Source organism: Anomalospiza imberbis, chromosome 5, assembly GCF_031753505.1.
Source record: "Anomalospiza imberbis isolate Cuckoo-Finch-1a 21T00152 chromosome 5, ASM3175350v1, whole genome shotgun sequence".
Lineage (NCBI taxonomy): Eukaryota > Metazoa > Chordata > Aves > Passeriformes > Viduidae > Anomalospiza > Anomalospiza imberbis.
Genome location: NC_089685.1, coordinates 3522091 through 3539680, shown reverse-complemented (window position 1 = coordinate 3539680; position 17590 = coordinate 3522091). Strand labels below are relative to the sequence as shown.

General features: G+C 41.1%; 2 protein-coding genes across 3 annotated transcripts in view; one reads left to right on the top strand and one right to left on the bottom strand.

Annotated features, from left to right (window-relative positions):
- The window catches only part of LOC137473606 (endonuclease domain-containing 1 protein-like), a 38794-nt gene that overhangs the window by 5340 nt on the left and 15864 nt on the right, over positions 1 to 17590 (bottom strand). The gene's annotated exons all lie outside the window — the stretch shown is intronic.
- The window catches only part of IL2RA (interleukin 2 receptor subunit alpha), a 30653-nt gene that overhangs the window by 11624 nt on the left and 1439 nt on the right, over positions 1 to 17590 (top strand). Inside the window, exons 2-7 of one of the 2 annotated variants that reach the window (XM_068189409.1) lie at positions 3741 to 4427; positions 12943 to 13128; positions 13355 to 13477; positions 13772 to 13999; positions 15726 to 15779; positions 16654 to 16717. In XM_068189409.1, coding sequence (XP_068045510.1) covers positions 4352 to 4427; positions 12943 to 13128; positions 13355 to 13477; positions 13772 to 13999; positions 15726 to 15779; positions 16654 to 16697 — 711 coding nt within the window. In that variant the 5' untranslated portion in view covers positions 3741 to 4351 and the 3' untranslated portion in view covers positions 16698 to 16717. Of the gene's footprint in view, positions 1 to 3740; positions 4428 to 12942; positions 13129 to 13354; positions 13478 to 13771; positions 14000 to 15725; positions 15780 to 16644; positions 16718 to 17590 lie in introns of both variants that reach the window. The other variant, XM_068189408.1, reaches the window with a different exon arrangement.

The following is a 17590-nucleotide window of genomic DNA, read 5'->3' as shown; positions in this document are numbered from 1 at the left end:
GTTATTTGGTCCTTTCTTTTGGAAAAGGTTTTCTAGACCCTTTTTTCATTTCCATTGCTGCTCCATGCTTTTCTCAGCGTGCAGTGCCCACAAGTAGGGGCAGCATCCTGTCCCTGGCTTCACTGTCACAGCACAAAACAAGGGATTTCTTTCCATGTGCAGTACAGTTCAGAGTTAGATTTAAGTTTTTCATGTGTGACAATGCCAGCTGGTCTTCATCATCCAGGGGACTGCTGGAAAGACTGAATAACCAAAGACTCACCTGGGCACCACCTTTCAGTGCATCCTTCTCTTCTGGTAGTTAATCAGTGCCTCTCAATATGACCTTCCATTTTACACAGTTTTGAACCATTTTAAGGGCACTTTCTTTTCAGGGGTTTTCCAGTAAATTTCATACCCACCTCATAATTCATCTAGGTTATATTTCTGTAACTTTACAGATAATATAAAAATTTCATACTGAAATCGAGCTAAGAAATGGTATCTTGGGTAAAAAGCTCACTGCAGGGTGCACTTGTGCACTTTACAGGATTAAATAGACTTGATTCACTATAACTTCCTGGCAATGAAAAGAAGAGAAGGAGCAAATATGACCATGCAATAATACACTTAATTTACCAGTTCCTCAATTTTTTTTTTCTTTTTTTTTTGCTCAGGCCAAGGGAATGATGAGTGCAAATAAGAATAAGAAGGAAGTTATCTGTACTATTCAGCTGTATTTGCATGGGGAAGTATTGAGGAACCCAGTCTAGGCATTGGTGTGTAAAGAACATTGTGGCAGTACTCACTACATGGAAACTAAACATATCCAAGAGTTTTTCATGTTCCTTACATATTTATGTCACAACTCAGCATCAAAGAAAGGAATAGTTAACATGAGCCATGATGAACCATATCCAGAATGTTTGGCAGAAAAGACTGTTCTCAGTCACTAAACAATCAAATTAAATTCTATTTTCAAACTCAGTATGGATTTTCAGGATGGATTTGTCTCATCCAGCTGGGGCTACCTAAAGGACCTGCTGTGCTGGTTTAACAGTTGTGTGCAGATGGAAGGGAGAGAAGGAGAGAAGATAAGAGAGACTCATCTGGTGGATGTAGATGTCCAGAAGAGATGATTCACATTCTAGATGTCCTTGTTGACTCTCCACTGACTCAGGGGGAAACTCTCAGGGACAACTGTGACCACACAGCTCTCTCTTGAGTTGAACCCTGTATGGACATGGTAAAGATGTTCCATTTAAGGTGTGAAATTTGTGTGCCTCGTGTCAACTCCATCTCACTTTAATGGGAAACAAAAAATGTTTAAAACCTGTTTGACCTTTATAGATAATTAGGTTGGATGTAAATCTTCTCATGATAATTTTGAGCCTGGTATAACTCGGGCTTCCCCAAACCTCTGCCCTGCAACAGAGCTGGATGCTGCTGTGGAGGTTGGGAAGGGCCCTTGTGGGTGCACAATGTGAGTTCACAACCACCATTACTGTAATTTTAAGGATGCATAAGCAATATGCTGATTAACAGAGTTTAGGTTGCTGCTAGAGCCACCCCTACAGCCTCCCTGGGAAGGTCCATATGAAATGTTATTCCCTTGAATACAGGACCTGTGTAAGAGTGATTCACAGTAGAAAAGCTGAATAAAACACAAAGCTTGCTTATTTCTGTGAGCTTCATGGATGATTACAGCTTTAAACTGGGAAGGGCTCCAGTAAGATCACAGTGTTGCCTTTTCTTCAAGCTGGCTGAGAGACCAGTTTAAGGAAAGGACATTCTTCCAGACCAAATGAGTTTGTGCAGAGTTTTAAAAGCACTTGCAGGATTTCAGAAAGCCCTTGTTAAATCTAGACCTAAGAAGGCAGTAGCTGTGTTTGTGGTTTACTCCATGGCAACTCCATTTCTGTACTAGTGATCTTGTGATATTGAATAAAAGTAATCTTTATAATCTTGTTTGTGGTGGCCTGAGCTACATGACAGGCTCTTTTCCTCCCAGCTCTCTGCTGAAACAGAGGACTTATCTGAGCAGCAAAACTCTGCTGATCAGTGGAGGAAAGTCAGGGAGCAACAGATATCCCAGCACCTTCTTTTCCTCCTCCATCTTCCTTAATTCTCAAGATGCCTTTTTTCTTGTTTTTTCCCCCACCACTTCCCAGATACCCAACAAGTTTTCACAGCACCTCCCTTCCTTCATTTCCACACCTAATTCCGTTGCTAACATCTCATGTTGATCATCTAAATTATAATGCTAGTTATGTTTTTTTTCTCATAAACCCCAGTTTTTATCTGTGCTTGGGTGCCTTTCCCCCTTGCTGGGTCTCCCTGCTCTCACTCTCCCCTTCTCTACCTTGCTCTGCTTTGGGTCTGTTCTTTGCAGAATCTGCAGTGGTTTTTGTTGTGGTATTTTTTTGTAGAATCATTCAGCAAACTAACCTATTTCCCAAATCTGATCTGGCTAATTCCTCTCACAAACCACAACCGTTTTTTCTGACCTTTAAGACGTGTAAATGCTGAGTTACATGTCTTTCTCATGCAATCTGTGTTTGTAGCAATGAGCCACCTGAAGCCACCATTCATTCCAGTACAACTGACTGGACTTCCCATTTATTCCTGGATAAAAACTCACCTTTTCTGATAAAACCTTAGTGGCTGTTACTCACCTGTGCTGAGGTTTGCTACCTGAAAACAAATGGCTGCATGAAAGATTGAGCTGGAAGACTGCAGAAAACATCCCTCATTGTGTCCATTATTAAAATAGCTGTGGAATTAAATAGTTAGACCAAGCAAGAAATTGAAGCAGATGTTGGCAAGTAAATCCGTTTACCTGAAAAGAACAGACCCTGTGCTGAGTAAGGAAAAGATAAAAAGTTTGGGATTTCTTTCCAGGCAACACAATAAATATGTTTTAGCAGTCCAAATGACTGCAGGGTTCAGGCAGTTACATATCTCCAGGCATCTTGGAAAAAGGCGAAGAATTGGATTCTAAGACTTTCAGACAGTTTTTCAGGAGTGAAACTCTCTAAGTCCTTCAGATGGCTTTGGCATGAGCTTTTCCTATTACACTGTTAAATGTGGAAGATGATTTGATACTGAAGCAAAGGCAGTAAATACTGTGGAGCGTGAAGCAGCCCTGGGGTGAGCAGAACATTTTACCCACAGCAGTTGCTTCAGAAGTCTTACTTGTTCTCCATGCCCTGTTGCATTTGGATTTCAGAAGTAATCTCCTGGCAAACCCTGCAGGAGGATTTGTCACCTGCATCACAAAGCTGCACAAAATCTCTCATGGAAAGAGCAAAGGGAGATTTATCTGGAGAAAGGTGGCAGACTGATGGATGCAGCCATAGCAGCAGTTAAAAATGTATCACATCTATTCCTTAGCTTGCCTGTTAAGAAGATTTAATTCATTGAGGATTTATAAAGGAGAAATAAATGCCCAGCATGTAATAATCATGATAGAATACCACAGATAGTTTAAATCTGTTTTTTTTTTTTTTTCTATAGTGTCTCCCAACTAATTCTCTATTTACTAACAGGAAATAATTTTTGTGGAAATGGCTAAAGAAAAACTGGATAAAGTGAGATACTTCCTTGGTAATTTCCAGTTTTCCACTGGCATTTGCAAAAATTTCACTGAAGCATGTCACACCCAGTCAATTGAGGAGCAAGGGAAACCTTTTCCAAACCTGGCAGCCTCACCCTCATGGTTTTTTTTGTTTGTTTTTGGGTTTTTATTTTTTTTTATCAAGCTGTCCATCCTTCAGAAGCTCAGCTGTTTTTCAGAGAAACTGCACATATGCTTCCATCAAAACCAAATGCAGTATGGCTTTATCATCACTAACAGAAGATCTCTGAAACCCAAAAGGATAAGCCATGGAACCTTATCTTTGCAGGTAGAGCCCACAGATGTTGCCTGAAATCCACTGTCACGCACCAGACATCTATTCCACAGCCCTGCTCCCTCTCTAATACCTGTCCAGCCACAGATTTAGAGCTGAGTGCCTGAACAAACCTATTAAAGTCTTCCTGCTTCTACTGACCTCAGCTGTAGTGAAATGTGAAAGAGCTCTGGAGCCAGGAGCTCTGATGTGTCAAACCACTTCCTATACACGCTGGCATGCTCCGCCACACCGAGCATTGAGTTTGGTTTCCTGGATAACAGACTAATACCTGAACAGAAAGCAGCCTTTGTTCTTTCCTGTGGAGCCAGCAAAACGATGATTTGCTGACCAAAGCCCTCGCTGCACACGTGGGTGATGCTCCCAGACAGCCTCATCAGGCAGTAATCAGTTCCTTGTCTTGGCTGGCAACAGCTCATCGCTTCTGAGAAACTTCACCATCCTCGAGGTACGGAGAAAAGATGTGGACAAGTCTCATGGAGCTCAAGTGGCTTTTGATGTGGCTCTTGTTTGGATTCATTGAGGGGAACAGGCCAGGTAAAAGACTCTTTTTGCCTTTTGGGGAGGGAAGAAATGATTTGGGTCTTTTGGTGGTTGTTAGAGGGTGTTCACAACATCCTGACTTCTTTCAGCAAAGGAAAGATGCTAAGGAGCTTAAGGAATTTATTATTCTAAGGAAATGAGAGAAATGAGTTCTGTGCCCACAAACTGCCAACTGCAGAAAATCCAGAGCTTTAGAGAATACTTTTTGTCTGACTAATGTATGTATCCTCCAACCCATCACTGGAACAGTGGGCAGATCAAAGCAGCCTGAGGCAGCCCTTTGAGTTTCTTTTTTTCCATTTTGCTTGTAAGTTTAGGAAACAAAAATAGACACTGAAATGCCAGTAGATAAAATTGATGGCAATGCTGTTAGTTAAAAGCAAATCCAAATTTGCTATAGGTACTGTAGATATGAAGTATTTTTTCAGCTATACCTCTCAATCAGCAGTGCCTAGAAGCTGTGAATGGAGACAGCTAATCCAATTCAGCACTATTTTACACATTTATAAATGGTGACACTGCTTAGATTTGGCTTATTTATCATGACAAGTGTGTGCATTGAGAAATGGTCTGGTGATGCATTAGTGTATTTAAATTTAAACTGCTTTGTTCAAAGGCAGGGAAAAAAAACCCCTTCCATTCTCAGTGCTCCATAAATGTGATATTTCTTTCTGTGTCTGATGATGATGTCCAGGCTGAGAGGTATGAACAGACACAGCCTAAGGCAGGCTCTCAGATATGCTGGTACTGTAACTGCTGATGGATCATCCTTAGCAGGGCTGGCAATTTTCCTCAGGGCTGGCCATCTCAAGGGAAGAGTGTGTTGCTAATGACTGAACTGATTAATGCAGGAAGGACCTTCATGAATGTTGAAGCCCCAGGTGATTTTATCCTCATTATTTTGCCAGTAAATGCTGCACTTTCTCCTTTCACTGCCAGATGAGGTGCCAGAGCCCACGGGAAGTGTTTGGTGCTGTGTGCAGGAGCAGCACCACGAGCTGCTCAGCCAGAGATGTGTCAGTGGGATCAGTTCTGGGATGAGTCAGGTTCTCCAAAACACACTTTCTGTATTACTCTGCCTGGAACATGTTGTGAAATTTCTTTCTGGCATGTCTCGTTTATCAGAAACCTTTGTGTTTTTTGGAAAAAAAATCGAGGGGTGTCAGAGCAGTTGCATTTATGCTATTTCATGTAATTTTATTCACCACTGAATGAATTAATGCACAGGATTGCATTCTCCACTGTATCACTAAGCTCTTATTTCCTCAGCTTCCTGTACTTATTTTCTATGTCTCTCCCAATGTTTAAACATAATATTTATATACATATATATTTGTAATTTCTCCCTGCAAATAATATGCTAAGGTAGAAACATCACCTTTTGCCAATTTAGGGGCTTTTAATCATGAAGACACTTAAAGCATTGTGGCTGTAAGACCTGTTGATTTAATTCCTTAGGGGGATCAACAAGGAGACCTGGGAATAGACATGGGCAAAGCAAAGGGAAAGGGGCTGGGTAAAACGGGTCAAAAAACAACCAGGCCTCAGCACATACAGTGCTTTTTTTATTATTTTGCCTTAGTATTTTTAGCTTGTTCCAGCGCTGCAAGTTCAGTTTTGTAAATACATCCAGCCCTAGATGGTGTTTGTCAAAATGCACTATTAGGAATAAATATAATAGAGGGAGAAGGAAATAAAACACATTTGTTTTACAGAATTGTTTCACTGATAGTTCTCAAAGTGTTTTGAGAGAGAAAAGTCCCAGGGGACTGGGAAAGTTAAGGCATGGGATGATCAGTCATTTAATAAAAATTAAACTACACCTTAGTGCTAAAAAGAAGAGAAATGCTGGTTTTCCTGTGAAGAGCATCACATTTATCTCCTTTATTCTGCACAGCAGCAGTGCCTAGAAGATGCAGGCATGGGTGAAGCCTGAAGTGAGGGTCAAACACAAGGTAAAAGATGGTCTGTGCTCCTACAACCTTTCCATCTTGCTGTTCATCATACAGGGATACACTGAACAAATTTGCAACTTAAACCTGGAAAGGATTAAAACTCACAAAAGAAAGAAATTCATTCAAGTGAATTTCATTCACACAAGATGGGTACCAGATCTCAGTCATGTAAATGAGAGGAATTTCTTTCCCATTATACTTGCAAATTAGTGCTGGCTCCCACGGATTTGAAATGCAATGCAGAATACATTAAAGTTGTGAAACACAGACAAGTGATTCTTATAACGTCAACTAGAGAGCAAATACCTTTATAAACCTTTTCAGCTACAGTGGCCTTCAGCAACAAAGGGCTCAATATGCAGCTACAATTTAAAAAATGTTAAAAAAATGTTTTAAAACTGTGATCCTACTGAGGAAAAGCAGATATTACAGACAGAGATCTTGCAGTACCTGCTTCTTCAGCTAGAGGAATTGTCTTTCCACCTCATCAGAGGTGAGATGCTATGTCTTTTTTTCCTTTTATTGAAGAAAAGAATCCACTCTATGTAATTCTAGAAAGCCACTGCTTTTGACTTTGCCCACTGTTGCCTTCAGAGTGTTGTTATTTTGGTCTCCCTACCTGCTCAGTGCTCAATTTTGTCTGCCGTGTTCTCCCTGTTGTATTAATGCTATCTTCAGAGCCCAGCTTCTGGATATTTTCTACCAACAGATTCCATTCCCTGACCTTGGTCCTGAATTTTGGAACAACGTGGCTCACTGAGTCTTTGCTCCATCTCCTCCAATGCTTCCCCAAAAACTCACATTTCCAAAGTCCTTCCATGACTTTCCCCATTTGACTCCCTGTTCCTCAGCCCTGCCAGGGGAGCAGCACTCTGTCATCTGCTGCTTTTTCTTCATGTTCTTGATTTGTGAAGTGTGAACCTTCACATAAAGAATATATAACCCTCTCTATGTGGAAAAACACTTCATGCATGACATCAGAAAAATCATGTTAATGTGCAGAAAATTTCCATTTCACTTTTGAGATCTCCAGGGCAAAGCTCCATGGCCATGCTAAGTCCCTAAGTCAGGTGAGATGGATCCTTAGGGAATATTTGAAATCAAAATTTCCCCACTAGACCTTTTTTTTTTTTTTTCACTTTCCCAAGACTGGGACACACACTTGTCAGACCGTTCAATTATTTTTGGAGAGGATATTCTCTGCTGCCCTTTCAGCCCTACAAAAGGCAAGACTGAGAAAATTCCAGACAAAGGAAAGAATCTGTATCTCTGCTGTTGTTTAAAAATACAATTTTTGTTTCTTTTTAGATGAAAATATCAAAGACGTGTGTTACTGAGCTTGTCTGTTTAAGCAAAAGTGTCACACACCAAAACAAGGCTTTCATGTATGATATTCTCAAAACTTGGCTCTGTGTTCTGCTACAAAACCACATGCCATGATTGCATGTAGAGAGTCTGAGCTCTGCGGCTTTACCACGGAACCAAGGATGTTATAAACACTCAGAAACAAAAAAAAAAGTGTTCCCTATTCTTTACTTAATGCACTTTCTATGCAGCACACTGTGCCCAGGCTAGTTTTCCTCTCCCTTCTTTGCTAAGGTTCCCTCTTCCAAGTGCACATTTTGAGTTCAAGTCCTCAGCCCAGCCTCTCTGCTAAGGCAGGTGTGAGATCTATCAATACATCAGGCAAACCACTCTGATTATCAATGTGAGCATGTAAGAACGTTCTTCCACCACTGCAGCTGATAAAAAGAAAGAAGCACTTCAAAACTTTGCTTTGGAGAAGGTAAATTAGGCATCTGCTGTGCTCTAGATAGGTTTGCCCAGCTCCACTTCTCACAGAAGGAGCTAAGAAGGCTAAATTATGCTTAACATGAGAAAGCTTAGTCCACTGTGCAACCTGCTCTAGCCTTGCTGTATATGGAATTTTTTTGCATTAGATTCCACTGCCTAGGTCAATGGCAAACAGCTGATCAGCGGGATTAAGCCAAGAGGTAAGAGAAGTGCATTTCTCCAAAACCCAGTTTTCTGTGGTCCTAGAGCTCCTGACAGTTCATATTCCATTTTATTTTACATTGTTTTTTGAACAGAGACATCTGGTACAGCAAACTCAGCAGAGACTGAACTGCCAGATCCTTAGAACAGGACATTCTTCTTCTGTACTGCTGGGAATATTCAAACCCACCTTCATCGCCCTAAGGCTGGTCTCTCCTCCATTGCTGTTTGTATTAAAACTTGTGCCTGGTCATTTTATCTGCACTGCATTTCTGCCACTTACACTGCAGGATCACTATTACTCAAATTATTTTTTAAGATAATCTCTCTATAATCAAAGGTATGGTTAATTATAATCTCACAGGCAAATTACAGTTAAGTTGGGGTCTGTACCCCAACCCCACATCTGGGATCTATTCCCATCTTAAAAATTCACATAAGTAATAAATGTCATTAATGAGGGAAAGAATCCTACAGAGCTGAGGCTTGCTTTTTAAAGGATCCTTTGGGAATAAGTTTTGAAGTTAGAAAAAGTTCATTACCATTTCAGTCCTGTTGTCAGTACCAATTCCTTCGCTTTGCCTGTATCAGTTTCATCTTCATGAGACTGCACCATTTAGAGAGCCCAGTTTCACACAGCACATAAATCCCCAGGGCTGATTTAGCTTTTCAGGCACAGCTGGGGAAATATCTCCATTTTGGCTCGGTTTGATTTGTTGGTGTCTCTGGGGAGAGGTGCTCTTCATCTCTGAACTGGGCAGGTGTATGCACTGCCTGGTTTCTTCCACTGCTTCTGCCCAGAACTTCAGTTTCCTACCAATCCCATCCTACTACCTCTGTACTAAGGGGAAAATCATCCTATTTTTGTACCTTTCTGCTTTAACTCGACATCAGATTAATGTCAGTGCTGGTGACACACAGGCACGTGACAGGGGAAGTTCTGATTTTAGGTCGTGCCATGATTCACTGTCTGTGTTTTACCTAGCACTAAAAATACCTGTTAAGAATTTTCCCCACTCACTTCTTGTGGCCTAAAGGTGTTGTTTTAAAGCCTCATCTATCACTGCTCTGCCAACTCAGATGTGGAAGAGAAACAGGAGGGAGGGTTTCATGAAGCCTGGTAGTGCCAGCACACCTACCAAGAGCAGTTTTGTGGCTGTGTGAATGGGAAACGTGAGGGAAGAAATCTGAAAGAACTGATGCTGATTTAGATGCTGGGTTTCTTTCCCTCCGGTATCTCCTGTGTGATATCTGACAGCTCATTTGGGAATCCCAGATGTCCTGAGACATCTCAAATGGCATCAGACACTCCAGCTCACATCTATCTGTTGGCTCAGATGACAAGGCTTGCAGGTCTCAAAAAACTTTTCAAACTTAATTTAGGGAGCGCTCCAGTAGAACCAATAACTATTTTTTCATTGTTATGTTTCATGGCTGTCTATTGCCTCAATACACAAGTCTCCTTCTAATTCCAAGGGTTTATCTCCATCCACTCCATCATAATAATTGAAACCACCTCCAGAATTTCCACAACTGTTGTAGGCACCAAAAATCCACGAATATGGAGAGAAACAGTAATTCCCATCAGCTTTAGGAGAGCTAAGTGTTCTCATAATTCTGCAAATGAGAGGAAGGCTAAATCCCTGTGAACACAATTATACCAGCCTCTCTGTTTGGCCATTTACTACCTCTAAGTGCAGAGAAATGGAGTCCCAGGACACTTCTGAGGTGTGGGAAGTGAGAATCATTGGTAGGGGCTGATGAATTTTGTGAATGAAGGAATGAGAGAACAGTGGACATCAGGACAGCAAGAGAAGGAAATAGTGGCACACAACACATCAAGACATCTCAAGGTAATGTGAGGGCAGTATTTCAAACCAGTAATAGCAGGAGTGCAACACTGGAGCAGCTGTGGAGGGATGCAGAATCCAGGGAAAGCTGGGCTGTGCAAAACTAGGGCACCACAGTCTATGCTAGGTCAGGCAGGTTATGCCCAGCTGTGCTGGCCTTTTAAAAGATTGACATTTTCGTATCACGCCAACTCAAACAAGTTAATAGGCTAATTACCAACAAGGTGCAAAACAACAAAAAACCCCAAAAAACAAAGCTAATCTTTCCTAAAAATGTAAAAAATTCAGAAATCATGTGAAGGAAAAAATCTACCCTGCCATTCCCTACTCCCTGGATTCTTCCAATCCCGTGGCTATTTTGCCACTCACACAGCAAGGATGTTGATTTTTTAGGGGCAAACCATGTAGTTTACTTGGGCACAAAGATGGAATAAAGTTTTAGGCTCAATTCACTCCAGAGGTCAGTATGGTTCAGACCTCACCAGGTCTGCATCCTCTCTGCAGTCTTCCCAAATTATTCCAGGAGGTGCCATGACATGAAACCGAAGGAAGACATGAAGGTGCTGGAACAGGTCCAAAGAAGGGCAGTGGAGCTGGGGAAGGGTCTGGAGCACAGGTCTGATGAGGAGAGGCTGAGGGATCTGGGGGAGCTCAGCCTGGAGAAAAGGAGACTCAGGGAGGACCTTTTCACTCCCTAAAACTGCCTGGCAGGAGGGTGCATGAGTTACATGCTGAGTGCCTACTTTTTCTAGAAAGAGGAGTAAAAACCACAAAGAGTAAGAAAAACCACAAAAAATAAGAAAAGAGAAGCACTTCTGAAGATATATAAGATATTTTGAGACAATTAAGAGCAATCATGGCAAAGGATATTTTGCAATATCCATATTCATTCATGGCTCCTCCCTGTGTGAGGATTGGTACAACAATAAACCCAAAAGTTGATGACTTTGATCAAACACATTGGTGAGAAGTATGGGAGGAGAAGCCAGTGCTTTAAAAGGTTATGATGGTTGCAAAGGGGAAGGTTCTTGAAAATGGGAGCAAAATATTTTATGTGACGATGAAGCAGTTAAAAGTCAAAGGGAGGCAGGCACAAGATCACAAGACCTGGGAAATTCCTCTTCCAAAATTCTTTCTGGATCAGAGAAAGGAATATGATTTTAAAGGTCAAAGAAGATACTGCATTTCTTTAGAGTCGAGAAGACAAGAACTTAAGCAACCTGGATGAAATTAAAAGCCTGGATTCAAGAAAGGCTGTGTGTGATCCAGCTGCAATGTGGATGTTCACATCTCCCAAGTACACCATTTCTGCACAATCCCTGTCTGATGTGTGCAATTTCAGAAGAACCCAACATCTGATCATCAATTAAAAGACTGTTTGCCCTTTATGATGAGTGGGTTAAATGTTGTGGGTTTTCTTAAGAAGAGACTAATGAGTTGTAGGTTTGAATGCCTTATGCTGAGATTCAGATCTGCAATCTGCTTCAAAGAGGCTTTTGAAGTCTTGAGGGAAACAAGCTTTTAGCTTTCAGGGAAAGTGAGAGTACATGATCTCAACTTGCTGCTGATCTGATAACTCTTTAATTTTAATCACCCTGACAGTCTGTGGTAAACCATGTGGTTAACTATTTCGGGTGCAGTCGGTTCTCTCAAAGCCACAGTCTGATGTAGTTTACAAGGTGAATCCTTTGATAACACAGAGGTACAAGGGGATTAAAACAACCCCTATGCAGATCAGCTGTTAAGCTGCTCACTTACCTTTCGTTGTTGCCTTCTTCAAACTCTGTGACTTACTAAACAGCAAGACATTGTAAAGCAAAAAGGGCAGAAAATATCAAAGTGAGGAAATGAAAGTAAAGCGCATTGCAGGACTGAGGCTGGGAGTCACAGGTTGAGTTGCTGTTGGTCTTTCAAGGAGAAATCACTTTGGGAGTCAAGGGCAGACACCAAATGATGAACAGCTGTCAGGGACTTGAGGGCCTTTGGCAGTTATTCCTGCTGGTTGCTAGGGCTGCATTGATTATTGCTGCAGAAAGTGTGAGGATATGATGGCTAAGAAATTTCACTCCCGAGAGCTGTTACTGTTGTGCATAAGCATAAAGGGCCACGGATCATGCACCCAAAGATCCAGAGTGCCAGGCCTGGTGCAACCAGACTATTTGATCCTTTAATTTCACAGCTTTTAGGCCTTAAATAATACTTAAGTAGTGCCTTTATCAATCTCTGGGTCCGCAGCTCAGCTTGAGCAGGCTTTTCAAGTGCACTGAAATGATCTAACTTAATTAATTCCAACTGATTGAGAAGTATATTTAGATATTATTTGCTGATGTCACAACACTTCATGTCCTTGTTTTGGGACAAGTTATATTTAGTTTTGCAAACTTATTTCACAGTAAGCTGCTCTTTGGTGTCCTCACACAGAACTGAGAGTCTATGCTCATTCCCAATCTTTGCTTATAGATGATTGCAACTTTTAATTGCTCACTTTTGCCTGTTGTGCCTCACTCCATAGACTGAGGCCTGCACACTCTGCTCAGGGTAGCTGCTCTCCAAAACGATTGTGTAAAGCTTCATTAAGGAAATGTTGATAGTGTCTCATGTTGTCCATCTGCTGGACATGTCTGGTATTGAGAACGGGGCAGTCCTTGATCCATAAAGTAAAATTCCAGGCTTTCCTGGTGTCCTGATTCTCAGGCTTTCTATTTGTAGGTGTGTGCCCACGTCTTCCACCGACTGAATTTGCTGATGTTACTGCTGAGAGGTATCCACCGCAGACCAAACTGTACTATGATTGTGACCCTGGCTATGACAGAAAGGCTAGTGCATACCGAGGAATTCAGTGTAAGATTGAACAGCAGGGTGCTGTTTGGAAATACCAGCCATTTAAATGCTTTGGTGAGTGAGTATTGTTTTTTTTTTTTTTTTCTATACATAAAGGTGTTTCTCCTCTACGTGTTACTTGGTGTAAAACGAATCTGGGCATTAACAAAAGACCTTTTGTGCTTATTTTTCTAAGTTAGAACTTGAAACAGTTTTATCCAACCTCTAGAAGCTTGGGTGCTCTGACACTTTGTTCTGATATTTGTCCTGCTGTAACTCAACAAATGTAACTTCTCCCCAGATAAGAAAGATTTGTCGTCAATGGATCCCATGATGGAGTTAGAACTTACACAGAAGCCAGAAAGAGAACCAAGGAGCCCTGCACCCCAGAAGCCAGAAGACCTTTCAAAGTCCAAACAAAAAGGTAAATAGGAGCTCATTCAATACTTTTCCTGCTGATTTCCATGGGAGTAGTGTAAAAATGGTGAATAATATTTAATTATTTTGCAGACAGAGGGAAAGGAACTATTTCTGTAATATCTTGGCTGAATAAGGTTATATGGTATAAGCAAATAAGTATTTTATATCCTAACCAAGAATTATAAAGACTTGCTATATCCTGCTTGTCTATACTTTCTAAGAACACAGGGTTTTCAAGAAGAGAAGCAGTATGCAAAATCTGTCTGCTTTAACCATGTGCTGCCTTGTGCTCCCACAGATTTCTGTGGTCCTCCCAAGACTATTCCACACGCCTCCATAAGGCTGCCCCAACAGCATTACGTGGGACAAGTCTTACATTTCAAATGCCAGACAGGTTATGATAAGAGACCTCCCACCTTTGGCAGCAGGACGTGCAAGGAGGTGAATGGCAAAACCTTCTGGACCCCCCTTGATATGAGATGCACCAATGACAGCAACCAGTGGCCACCACAGACCATTGGGCCAGGTAAGATGGTTGTGATTACACCACAGCAATGTCCTGACCTGCTCATGTGGGCTTCAGACCCCCCCAGCTGTCATGGGAGTTTCAAAAAAGTTTACTAAAGAAGCTCTGCCACTGAGGGGAAGAAAGACCTCCCTTGTGTATTTAAACACCTTCACAGAAAGGGGTTGAAATGAAGGCAAATCCTTCCTTAGCCTCAGATTTTGTCAACAGTTTAAATTTAAGGAATCACTCTGTCCTGCAAGTTCTATTGATGGCAAATCAGATGTATTTATATAAAAAGGAATTGTTTATTAAGACAAATGAACAGGCGGTAGCAGACAAAAGGCTTTCATCAGAATTACTTACTACACAGCATAAAACTAAAATAGCCACTAGCAGACAATATAAAACTGTATCAAGATACCTATATTAAAGCCAACAAAAGAAATAGTATTGATTAGGAGTCAAATGTAACTTACCACTGAAATGATGATAATGTACACAGACAGATTCCTTCACTTAATCCCTTGGGAAGTAACCATGAAATAGGTGTCCCTACTCACGGGAGAAACTCCACACATTTCCAGGAAAATGTACAATTTTCTGCTTTGTGAAAGTTCGCTGTGGCTTTGATAGTTGTAAAATGAACGTCTGTCAGTGAGAAATTCAGCCTGTTTTGTCATTCCAGCCTTTGTGACCATACCAGACCACTGCACACACTGTTTCAGCATCAGCCCAGTACTTTCTCCCCTGTTTCATAGATCTGTTTCTCTGTGGTGCCTGGTTCAGAGTGTTCCTGGTACAGAAGACACAATTTGCTGTCTGGTCTTTCCTCTTCCATCATGACACCATTGAAAATTTCACTTAGTGCTATCAGGATAAAAGAATTTCTTGCTATAATAGATATAGCCCATCCACAAACCAGTCCTAGAAAATAATACAGCCTATTGAAATTGCATATATTTTAAAATTACAAATATTTAAAAATTTTTAAATTTGGATTGTGAAAAACATGGGACTGGATAACAAAAGAAGCCCTCTCGGCCTTTGATTCAACGAAACAGTAAATCCAGTTTCCTGCAAAATGCTCTGAAACCTCAGCAAGGTCAGGTCCTTGCAAACAGAGCACCAAATATTTATTCCCCTAAAGAGTTGCCTTTGTATTTGTTATGATCTGATGTCTGCAATGAAGCTAGAACTTTCAGTTCTCCTTCAGCGTTCAGCACAAAAAATTTATCAAGAAACCACAATTACAGGATGTCTTGTTAAAAAATCTTGCCCCATACAGGGGCAAGTTCAGAGCTTCCTTTTCAGGATAAGAGAGAAATTAAATTAATTGCTTGGACCAGGGAAGTTTTAGCTTACATTTTTTGGGAAAAAACAGGTCCTGGTTGAAACCATGTTTCCAAGTACTAGCTTGGCACCTTGAAAGTCATCCTTCCACTCTTACAGGAAGTAAAGATCTTAGATGGATCCCATTCCAGTTCACTTCATGCCCACCATTAACAAGTATCAGGTCAGCAGATATGTTGGTATCCAGGCTGGAAAGATCTGTTGATGGCCAAGAAACAAACATAGCAATTTTTAAATGTTCTGTGCAGAGGGAGAGCTGTCAGACTCTACCCTTGGAACTGCTTTGGTGCTGGAATGAGCTGGCTCTTTGTCTGACTGTCCTCATCACTGCTCTGGTGCTCTTCATCAGAAGAGCAAATTGATACAAGAATCAATACTTTCTCTCTCTTCCTAGGTTTGACTTGTCTGTCCTCTTTCCTTTCCTCATCAGGGACACTGCCAGTCACAGGTATGCCATTTTATTAAAGACTTCACTCCACCACCCAGAGCACTTAGTTGGTCTTTCAGTTTGTTGTTCTATTCCAAAGAGACCCTTTTCTGTTAGAAGACATACTAAATATGCTGCAAGACAAATCTATACCTGTGTATCATGTGAGAAATTTATACAAAGACAGTGTAAACAGATTGTTTAATCACTTAAGCTTTTGTAAACAAATTTTCAAATATTTGTAAGGAATGTAAAAAAAAAACTGTTCAACCAAAAGCCCGTTTTTTAAATGGAGCCATTTTCAGATTCTTCTCTGAGATTTTCCGTGAATTCAGCAAATCACTTCGACTGGAAAAAAGCAGAGAAAAAAATGTAAATATTTAAATGCTGAGTTTTTTTCACAATTTCAAAGGAATAAAAAAAATGGGCAAATAGAACATTTCTTCACAGCTTAACTAGTGCTTTTAGATCAGTCTGAAGAGATTTTCTTCTCCCCCTTCCCCATCATCATTAGCTGATGAAATAGAAATTGTGTCTTGCTGTGCATATGCTCAAGACTTTGCACAAGGGCTCTTGATTCCAGCTGGAGTCTGTCGAAATCTGTAGTGCACACTATGGTGAGAAGGAAAAGTGGAATGAGATGAAGGAAGGGAAGGAGGAGTTTTGCAAACTACTCCAGAGACCACACATCAGTAGTCCCTGGTTATTCGACTGTGGTCAGTCTGTAGTTGGTTGGATCCTGGGAGCAATGGAGAAACATGGAAAAATTCCTGCCTCTGGGCAGAGGGGCAAGATGAGACCCTATCCCTAATCTTGCCTGTTTCTCCCAGTTGGAGTAAATGCAATAATTAAGAAAATTCCAGGTGCTAACCATATTGATTTTCAGGTTTTACAGCTATGTGGTTTGTTCTGCTTATCATTCCCACTGCCTTTGTGTGATTCACCAAGCATACAATAAGGTAAGTGGGACAGAATGAGGAAAATGTGAAATCTAACCAAAAAGTCCCTAGAAGTAGAAGAGTTATCAACTAGATCAGCCTCTCCCTATTGCACTGCTTAGATTTCTGGGCATCTTCCTTGGTGTTAAATATGACCCTGGATTTTGGGATTGTCTGATTCAGCTGTTAAATACTGGCACAAGAAAAGGAGGAATCAGAGCTTTTGAAATCAAAAGATCTCAGAGCAAGTTGCCCAGAGAGGCTGTGGACTCCTCATCCCTGGAAGTGTCCAAGGCCAGGTTGGATCGAGCTTGGAGCAACCTGGGATAATGGAAGGTGTCCCTGCCAATGGCAGAGGGATGGAATGAGATGGGCTTTAAGATCCCTTCCAACCCAAATCATTCCGTTGTTCTCTAATTCTAAAAAGCAGTCTTTGTCCCAGCCATTGTGGAACTGAGAATGGCAGTTCAAATAATGGGTGGGAGATTAATTCTGTGGGAAAATTAAGGTTAATTATGCAAATACATTGGTTTAGATAGGTTATGCAATCAGTCTTTTTCTCTCTGGCCAAACCAAGGGAAATCTGGGGGAGCATTTGCCACCACAACCACGTAATTCTGTTTTCTTCATCCCCCTAATTTCAGAGTTGTGTCATGACAACTTTGTACTTCACATTTATTTCAGTCTGGCCTCCTCTCTGTTTCTGTTACTATGCTGAGATGCACCAAGGCTGTTCCTGTTCACAGGCTCCCTAGCCTAGTTAAGCCAAGATGTCCCTATTTAACATTTGGGAATTCTCATCTTCTCCTCTCTCTTCGCTAATCCTCATCCCTTTTTCTCTTCACGTTCCTTACTAATTACTGCTGCTTCTTAGCTGAATGGGGATTTTTCTTG